Source organism: Gymnoscopelus microlampas (genome assembly GCF_963454915.1).
Source record: "Gymnoscopelus microlampas genome assembly, chromosome: 3".
Taxonomy (NCBI): domain Eukaryota; kingdom Metazoa; phylum Chordata; class Actinopteri; order Myctophiformes; family Myctophidae; genus Gymnoscopelus; species Gymnoscopelus microlampas.
The window spans coordinates 7,840,395-7,851,196 of NC_139940.1; the positions used below are offsets into that span (position 1 = coordinate 7,840,395).

The 10,802-nt window shown below is 44.5% G+C and overlaps 2 protein-coding genes across 2 annotated transcripts in view; both read left to right on the top strand.

The window, feature by feature from the left end:
* sult2st3 (sulfotransferase family 2, cytosolic sulfotransferase 3) overlaps positions 1-10,802 on the top strand; it is a 340,324-nt gene that overhangs the window by 82,880 nt on the left and 246,642 nt on the right. The gene's annotated exons all lie outside the window — the stretch shown is intronic.
* On the top strand, positions 3,034-8,790 carry LOC311041690 (DNA ligase 1-like; the record flags this gene model as incomplete). Its single annotated transcript, XM_084052170.1, has 2 exons — positions 3,034-3,091; positions 6,638-8,790. 2 exons carry the CDS (start codon positions 3,034-3,036, stop codon positions 8,788-8,790), a joined length of 2,211 nt encoding a protein of 736 aa, XP_083908296.1.

Here is a 10,802-nt window from a genome sequence, read left to right on the forward strand (position 1 = left end):
AATTAGTGGAGGTACTGTACTTCTTTGACCTACTCACAGTGTACATACACTTGGTACGAGATTAGCTGTGGACACACACACACACACACACACACACACACACACACACACACACACACACACACACACACACACACACACACACACACACACACACACACACACACACACACACACACTGTTCCCTCTAGTTCATGAAGTCTAGCGGGGTCTCTGTCTCTCCCTGGAGCCTATATCATATGCCTATTATCATGAACAGTTTATCAGTAGAAGTCCCCATTGGTCCGCCAGGTTCTCTTCCGCAGGGTGTGTGAGTGGCCCCCCTTGATTTACAGGTTCGACCGATGACCTTGGATCTCACAGGCCGAGTCCCTCGCACCTGCGGAATGCAATCACAACCTCCCTAACTAGTGGATGCAGATATCATTGTAAGCCTCCTCTGTCTCACAGTGTCGGCCCGGAACAGGGGAGTGAGTTTTTGTCTACTGGGAGATAACACACAGAGTTCCGCTATGCAAGCAGAAAACGCAGTTTTCTAAAGTTAATGTCAGACAGTGGACAAGTACCTGCATATAAACATATTTAGCACAATAAATCTACTTCTAAGAATAGCATACTAACAGAGCTATAATGATTTCATAGGGTAATAATGTATTTTCTTTGGGTGTGAACAACAATGAAACAACAGTATTTAGGACACACATTTGTTCTTAGATGCAAATACTGCTTTCTACCTGGAATCCATATTTTGGGCATTTTATTATGATAAAATAATAATAATAAATTAGCCAAGGTTTCAGCCAGATCGTATACTGTAATAAAATGTTAAATTAGTGGAGGTACTTCTTTGACCAATACATTTGGTACGAGATTAGCTGTGGACACACACGTACGCACGCACGCACGCACGCACGCACGCACGCACGCACGCACGCACGCACGCACGCACGCACACACACACACACACACACACACACACACACACACACACACACACACACACACACACACACACAGACCCTCTTATAAACGGCTATCCTCTTGCAGAGCCATAGCATAAAAAAATAAAAACTAAGTAGGTAGGTTTCCTCTCAGCTATAGATAGCCTCCCTCGGTGCAGATCATAATGTCCCCTACCATTTTTATCTACATATTTCTTTCCCCATTATTATTGTTTCTGAGCTATTCTTGCTTTATGTTGACAGTCTAGACTCTAGTTGATGGGCAGGATGGAGAATGCAGAGATAAGGGTGGATGAGGTTAGACAAAGGTCCTGAGGCAGATCAGTCAGCAGCTTTCTATACAATACAACTTCTTTTTGTTTTTTAGGCTTCAGCGTCTTGCTCAAGGACACTTCGACACAAACTCTAGGGAACCCCGGGATCGAAATGGGAACCTTGCGGTTCCCATCCAGCCGCTCTACCGGCCACTCTACCCCTGAGCCAATGTCGCCCGTGACCATCTATGACGATTACGCAAAATAATTGCAATTATCTCAAATAATTGCGATTAGGCGAGTATGTAATAACTGTGACTGGGGTTAGGGTTAAAGGTTGTGAAAGTGTTTTTTCTTTTTATATGAGCGTTAAATAGATATATATTCCCAAAGTATGCATTACTATAGTGTTTGCTTAGTAACAGGGATCTCCTCATCTCTCCAGCTAGTAAACAGAAAATTCATTTTCAGGTCAGTATATACCGATTTTATCTAATCAGGAGAGAAAGCTAAATTGTGGTGAATTTTGAAAATATGCCCCAAATAGGGACGCCAGGGTTAATGTGGTTAACATACATTTTGAATAAAATCATTAAATTGTCATATTATCAAGAATAAATATCAACCATATCCGTCTACATTTCCCGAAAGGAAATGCATGTTTTTAATTCAGTCTGACCAGAAGCAGGTACAAAAACATACCCCCACCGGCCATGAAAAAAAACCCAGTCACCCCCAGATCACCCCCCCCCCCCCCATCCCAGCAGGAAATTAATCCAACCATGCTGATGGTGCGTTGTGCGTGTTGTGATTTAGAATCATCTGTTTTATTCCTGATCGCTCTCCTTTAAAGACGCACTGAAGTGACATTTTCGGTCATTTTATTTTGAAGGTTCAGCCTGAAACGTCGGCTCAACGACTCTAAACCAATCAGAAGGTCCCATCCCTTCAGGCTATGGGACGTTGGATCTCAATCACTTCAGCCGTGCGCAACACGGCTAGTGTTTGTTTACAAGTGAGAGAGAGACGGCCAGTGAAGCACGTTTGCTACTACCTGGCTTATTTCTAACCTATAATGTTGTCAGATACATATTTTAGTGTGCAGATGAAGTTTAAAATGAGTAATACACTCATCTTCAATGAGATTCAAAACGGAGTATCTCTGTAATTAAAATCAGCTGTGTTTGAAGAACGTGCAGCTATGGGAATCAAACAGGTGCATGTAATCAAGATTCATTTATGTTCATGAAGGCTGCGTTATGTCATCACGCAGCACGCTTTCGTTTACAGGAAGTAATTAAGATTGGCTTTTTAGGGACTTTAGATGTAAAAATACACAACAATGTTTTTTTTTTGTTTTTTTTTGGCATCTATTGTTAGGTATGCCCATATGATGACCACGGATATGCTCTAAAAGTGTGAAAAACATATTTTTCATTTCACTACACCTTTAATGTAGTTGTTTACAACGTAGGTTCAGGAGTGGAGACCACCCTCTGCTTATCACAGCCACTCCCCGTCCTCAATCGCTTCCCTGTCTACCACACCTACCTTCACTCATTAGCCACTCCCCATTCATAATCACTCCTATCCACTACACCTGCCTCCACTCACCTCAGCCAATCCTTGTTGCAATCACCACAGTATTAAATACACCTGTGATCTCTCGACTCCAGTTTGTTCTGCTCCACAACAGACCAAACATGGGTTGTGAGTGCTGCGCTTGTAGATCGTCTCTTTCCGCCTTTCATTGCTTTCAAGTTCGGGGGGGCAGTGATGGAGCCTAAACGACCGACCGCTCCCCGAGCGGAGCAACGATGGCCGTCAGCTCCCGAGACGACTCCCCAACAAGCCCTCAGCGTTACCCCACCTTGGGTTCCTCATCCCGTTCCACGTTCATTTCGTTTCAATAAATCGTTAAGCTTAAGTAGAGGTGTAGTGAAGTAGGAGGTGGTGATGGTCATTGTATTGAATTACCCCTCTGTAAGTGTGGGCTCAGAGGACAAGATGACACCAGGCAGTGTCACACAACAAAGTTTATTAAACACTCGCAGAGAATATATACATTTGGACAAGCCATATTGTGTGCCCGGAAGCTACTCAAGTCATAACTGATACAGAGGTAGGACAGGATACGCATAGGAAGTTAGAAATGCATAGAAGACATGATGTTCTAGAAAGCAGATGACATTTGTATTTCAACAGTGACATCCTTTATTATAGGGCCTGAGTATGTTGATAATGGAGAGCATGTGGTGTCACAAATATGTATTACACAGTGATTGAGAATAGTTATACGATTATGTACTGATACTGGGATTTCAGTCAAGCCTCGTGCACATTACAACAATGAGTATTCCATTACGATCTATGTGTGTGTGTGTGTGTGTGTGTGTGTGTGTGTGTGTGTGTGTGTGTGTGTGTGTGTGTGTGTGTGTGTGTGTGTGTGTGTGTGTGTGTGTGTGTGTGTGTGTGTGTGTGTATTATTGAAAACTAATGTAGTGGTTTTGGCCTAAACGCCTCTATTGTTCTGTTTGTTTACTGGTCAAGGACAAAGAGAGGAACACTGGATGGTCGAGACTCCACGTGTGTGTGTGTGTATGTGTTTATTTATATAGAAAATTCATACACAAAGGCATTGTGTACCATTTCATACACATTTGTGTATGAAATGTTTTCTTTTAATTTTTACGTAAGGCATGCAAAGGCATGTAAAGAGAAATAAAGAATAGAATGAATAAAATAGAGAAATACAAAAATATGTATAAAGATCAACTATGGTTTTATTTTATATTTTCTTTATTCATCTGGTGTATCATTGTACAAAAGTCTCTGCTGTGTGGCCTGTCTTGAGCACGTCCACTCCCAAACGAGACACCATACACTCTATAGCCTCTGTTATGTGCTCTAGTCCCAGGTTTTCAGAAGGTAGCACACCTGTTTCTTTTTCCAGTTCAGTTCCTAGCTTTGTTTGAAGTTTACACTTATTTTTTGTTTTACACTTATTATACAGTAACTATGATTCTGGGTGCAGAATATGTAGAATTCTAACAAACCGTGCATTCTTATTACCTGATCTATTGGGCCTATTTATGCACATAATTAGTTCAAACTAAATATTTAACATTTTCCCAACTTGTTGACTCTTTGAAAGTTTCTCCATAAAATTCTGAATGTATCTGAAGCCTTCATCATCACAAAAATGCCTTTTCAGCATCACCTTTATTTATAGACATCAGTCTGTGAAGTCCGGGAGCACTCAGTCTGGGTTTTGGCCAGTCTCCGTGGGTGTCCCACAGGGCTCAGTCTTAGGCCCGTCCTTTTATCTTATTATCTCTGCTCTTAATGACTGTCATGCCCATATTTATGCGGACGGCACGGTCATATACTGTGTCGCAGACTCAGCCCAGCTTGCCACCAGGAAGCTGCAGCTTGCTTTTAATGCTCTCCAGGATGCCCTGGTTGAGCTTAGGCTTGTTTTAAATGCAAGCAAAACAAAACTCATGTTGTTAACTATCCATAACCTCTGCAAGTGGCTCTACGATAGAGAGAAGAAACATATGTCGTCCAAAGTAAAAAACATTCAAAATCATACCATGCTACACTATGTCATCCAATGTAAAACTTTTTTTTTTAAATGCCATGCTACACTATGTTGTCCAATGTAAAAAAAAACGTAGACCATAAATACATTTAAAAGCCATCCTTCACTAGGTGTTTTCCCAATTGTCATTATTACCCTGCTTGCTTCAGTAAAGCATTTGGACTTGAACTACCAGGAGTGGTAATTTGAGATATTGATTAATCTAAACTGGCATCGCAACACCTTGAGCTTGAAGATCGCTATTTTCCCTATTGGTAAAGAACTAGTAAGACCACCAAACATTGCATATGAGGTATGTGGTAATTTGTTATGCTTTTTATAATATCCTACTATTCTATGCTCTGAATTACACACTGATACATCTAATTAGACTATGAAAGCCATTTTATAACTTAGGGCCTAAGATGTCATCTTTGCTTTTATCTGAGATATACTGTACTTCATTTTATCTTTGCCAAATCCTCTCCCTCCCCTCCTCTCCTGTAGTAGAATTTACTGGCAAAGTTAGAAGTCTCCCAGTTGGTTTTAATGGGTGGTAAAATGTTGTTATCCAGATTATGGTACCATACAACACGTACACACGCACGCACGCACGCACACACACACACACACACACACACACACACACACACACACACACACACACACACACACACACACACACACACACACACACACACACACACACACACACACACACACACACACAGAAGCTTGGGGTAATCAGCCAGTCATCATCTCTCAACAGGCTCTGACTGGAACTGAGCGCTTTGATGCTCAACATCCTGGATGCACTGTTTACTGCCAGTCAAGGTTTCTCGCGCGCACACACAGACACACACACACACACACACACACACACACACACACGCACACGCACACGCACACGCACACACACACTCCATCAGTAGGCTACTGTACGTGTGAGACCGTTTTATGGGAGGATCTTGTATTGTTTAGGGGTACGTGTACATTCACCGCCAAGCATCATAAAGCGACATGCGACTGTGAAAGCACAGAAATAAATGTACATGTCTTATTTCTTGTTATGTTTCAAAACAAGGACCATAAAATCAACCTCCAACTAATAAATCAATCGATTGTGTTCCGTCTTGGATCGATAGTATAATAAGTTGCCATTTATCTTTATCACAATGAAAACTATTTTTTTAAAGGTTTTTAATTAAGAGTATAATATCTGCATTGCAGTATTGATACTTTTACTGAAGTAAAAAACGTGAGTACCTTTTCCACCACTGGTCCCAACCTGACATCAGAGACTTTTATATATGGAGATAACTAACATACCTAGCTCTGACATCAGAGAACCCCTCATGGAGCCCCATATATGGAGCTAACCAAAACACCCAAGACTGACCCCATAGACCATATAGATCTTTGGGCATGACTGACATCGCTGGCTCCATATATGGATACGACTGACATCACATTTCCAATACTTTTACTTCTACTCCACTACATCTCAGAGACAAATATTGTACTTTTACTCCACTACACTTTATTTGACAACTTTAGTTACTAGTTACTTTGTATGTTTTGATTATTTTTACAAAACATACATTAACCAACGGAGGGAAGGCCGAGAAACGGGACGTGAAAGAATAGAAGGCAGAGGAGGAGAAAGGAAAGAAGAAGGAGAAGAACAACTCCGACGAGGAGGAGGGAGAGAACGACGAAAAGGGCAGTAGGAAAGAAAAATGAGGCGCGGGGAAAGACGGAGCGAGGAGGAGGAGGGACGTCTGAAAAGGACGGGGCAAAAGGTGAAAAAAGGAGCCCTAAAAGTCAAAAAGCAAAAGAGCAGAAAGATAACATCAGCAGTTTCTTTGCTCCCAGAAAAGCTGCGGTGAAGATGGAGAAAGTGGAGGACAAGAACGAGGGAGAAAAGAAGACGGGAAGTGCGCCGAGCGCGCAGAAGACCGCGACAACGGAGGAGAGCAAAGAAAAGATTAAAGAAATGAAAAGTGAGAAGTCATCGTCGGACCAGCGTACAGATTATGACCCGTCCAAACCAAAGTACCATCCTGTGGACGACGCCTGCTGGGAGCGCGGACAGAAAGTGCCGTACCTGGCTGTAGCTCGTACCTTTGAGAAGATAGAGGCGGATTCTGGCAGGCTCAGGAACATCGAAACGTTGTCCAACATGTTCCGCTCTGTGCTGGTGCTCTCTCCAGATGACCTGCTGTGCTGTGTGTACCTGTGTCTGAACCAGCTGGGACCTGCCTACCTGGGGATGGAGCTGGGTGTCGGGGAGACGGTGCTGATGAGAGCCGTTGCCCAGGCAACGGGGCGACAGTTGGACAAAATCAAGGCGGAGGCGCAGGAGAGAGGAGATCTGGGCCTGGTGGCGGAGAGCTCCCGTAGCAACCAGCGCATGATGTTCCAGCCCGCCAGTCTGACGGCAGGGGGCGTGTTCAGCAAATTGAAGGAGATTTCCAGCATGAGCGGTAACTCGGCCATGAATAAGAAAATTGACATCATCAAAGGCCTCTTTGTGGCGTGTCGCTTCTCTGAGGCCCGCTATATAGTCAGGTCCCTGGCGGGGAAGCTGAGGATCGGATTGGCCGAGCTGAGCGTCCTGGCAGCCTTGAGTCAGGCTGTCTGCCTGACCCCACCTGGACAAGATTTCCCCCCCGCTGTGCTGGATGCGGGGAAAGGCATGAGTGCGGAGAGCAAGAAGGCCTGGATCGACGAGAAGAGTCTCATTCTGAAGCAGACCTACTGTGAGTTGCCCAATTATGAAGTCATTATTCCAGTCATGCTGAAGGAGGGTATAGACCAGCTTCCCAAGCACTGCAAGCTCACTCCAGGCGTGCCTCTGAGACCCATGCTGGCCCACCCCACCAAAGGAGTCGGAGAGGTGCTGAAGAAGTTTGACGAGGCGACGTTCACCTGCGAGTACAAGTACGACGGCGAGCGAGCACAGATCCACATACTGGAGAGCGGAGAAGTGCGAATCTTCAGCCGTAACCAAGAGGACAACACCAGCAAGTACCCCGATATCATCTCCCGAATCCCCAAGGTGAAGAAGGACTCTGTGGTGTCCTGTGTGCTGGACTCTGAGGCGGTGGCCTGGGACACAGAGAAGAAACAGATCCTGCCCTTCCAGGTCCTCACCACCAGGAAGAGAAAGGACGTGGACGCCTCCGAGATCAGAGTGCAAGTGTGCGTGTACGTCTTCGACGTGCTCTATCTCAACGGAGAGTCACTGGTACGCGAGCCCTTGTCACAGCGCAGGGCTCTGCTCAGAGAGAGCTTCAGCGAGGTGGAAGGAGAGTTTGTGTTCGCCTGCTATATCGACTCAGACAACACAGACGCCATCGCCGAGTTCCTGGAGCAGTCTGTACGAGACTCGTGTGAGGGTCTGATGGTCAAGACCCTGGAGAAGGATGCCACCTATGAAATTGCCAAGCGCTCTCGTAACTGGCTCAAGTTGAAGAAGGACTACCTGGAGGGCGCAGGGGACACCATGGACCTGTGTGTGATCGGAGCCTACCTGGGGAAGGGCAAGAGGGCAGGGACCTACGGAGGCTTCCTGCTGGCCTGCTACGACGAGGACAATGAAGAGTTCCAGTCCATCTGCAAGGTTGGGACTGGCTTCAAGGATGAAGATCTGGAGCAGCATTATACGTTCTTAAAGGACCACATCCTGGCCAAGCCGCGGGCGTACTACCGCGTGGACCAGTCGGCTGAGCCGGACGTGTGGCTGGACGCCACGCAGGTCTGGGAGGTCAAGTGTGCTGACCTGTCGCTGTCGCCCGTCTACAAGGCCGGCATGGGACTGGTGGATCCAGAGAAGGGCATCTCTCTCAGGTTCCCGCGGTTCCTCCGGATCCGAGACGACAAAAAGCCAGAAGACGCCACCTCCGGCTCTCAGATTGCTGATTTGTACAAGAAGCAGCAGATCATCCAGAATCAGGGCGACAGAGCTGAGCTGGAGGATTACTACTGATCAGCACAATTAACCCATTGAGACCGGGACAGCATCTGTGCGTCGTTTTTTTATTTATTTGGCTATTCAGCCATTTATACATTTCGGCCATTTGAAAATAGCAGATCTACAAACTCATAATGCATTATGAGCTTGTAGATCTGCTATTTGTTGCCAGACCCAGGGGGTCGGCCTACATGAGGCTTTGTCTGTCCCCCTTTCCTCCATACATGGAGAACTGTCCCCCTTTCGTCCATACATGGAGAACTTTTCTGTCCCTCTTTTCCTCCCCTGTCCCTCTTTTTGATTGGCCGAGCTTAGCGTGACATACTGATCTTAGTGTGACGTACTGATAGCGTGACGCTCTGATCTTATAAAGTACTAGGAATTTATTCTGGGTCTGCAGAACCAGGTCTCCTGGTCTTGTTTCAAAAATGTTATACATTTGAAAACTTGTGAAAAGGGACATTCTGCATAATGATTACTTTTACTTTTGTACTTTAAGTATATTTTGAAAGCAATACTTTTGTACTTTTACTCAAGTAAATTTTGAATTCCAGACTTTTACTTGTAACAGAGTATTTCTACATTGCAGTATTGATACTTTTACTTAAGTAGCAAATGTGACAAACTAACCTTACCTCTGCCTGGTTATTTGGTTCTCACAGACATTATAAGTACTTTTTCCACCACTGGTCCTGACTCCTGCAACGTCCGTTACCCACATGGTTACCTGTGTTGCTCATTCCATAAATGCCCAAGTTGTAAGTCTAAGTTGTACCTCGTTGTAAAGGTGACTAATCAGGATTTCCAACGATATGAAACACAATACCAAATGGTATTATTGAAGGGGAGAAATAATCGACCAAAAGTATGTTTCCAAACTTTTTTTTTAATGAGTTTTATGTACAATAACATGCTCAGTAAAAGCTCAAACAAATAGCAGATATTACCGTAAACCAAACCTTTATCCCTCCCCCTCCCTGTCACACTCAGATGCATACACACACACACGCGCGCGCGCAAGCGCACAGATGCACACACACACACACGCGCACACACGCACGCCTCACATCACACATTCTTTCATCTCCTCCGTGCCCTCGCCTCACTCCTGTGGGTCCTGTTATACTCCTATTGGCCAACAGCCAGCTTGCCCCTCCCACCTCGGCCCTGATGGCCTATCAGTGGCTCCACGCCGCCGTTCCGACCGTCCACTCAAGGGCCAGAGTGCCCGTGGAGGCTACCTATCAGGTCGCTTATCAGCAGGGCTCATTATGGCTCATTAGAATGGAGCGTGCTCATAAAGTGTGATGTCAACAAGGGCCATTAACGAGGGTGGGCACACACTGACAGTCCCTTCTAGAACACAACAATGTTGGAAGGAACACTTCTGTCATTTCATTTGGATGTGTTTTCCGTTTGATGCATTCACAGCACACTTTGCCTACGTTCACACTTTTTGACCTTAAAAACTAATGGAAACTGATTTTATTATTATTGTTACTATTATTATTATTTATTATTTTATCAGATTTGAACAAAATTCCAAGGCGGTATGGAATGTGATTTCTACATTTGTGTCTCAGTCTGGACATGTGATCTACAGGCTCACAGTGAGCTTGTAGATCACATGTCCTGCTGTTTTGGTGATGTCAGAATGCACAGATTTGATCTGTTCACTTAGTTGCAAATAACAGAGTGGACAATCAGTCCTAAAGATCAGTTTTGTGAAATCGTGTTTAACCTTCAGATGGCAGAAAACTCACAAAATTGACAAAATTGTGTCCACGGGTTTAGTTCACCTTTGACCTGCCTGGTTAAATAAATATTAATAAAAAAATACAAAATAAACCAGAACGCATAGGTTTTGGCTATGTTAACATTAAGGAAATGATAAATCAATAAACGTATGATGTTCTGCATTCTGCAGTGCCTTGCCTTATCCATTCAGATTGAGTTTACGCCGGAGGGGGGCCTTCCTTTCAGACAAAACTCAACCAGTATAGGGCCTCAACTAAGTTTGAGTGATA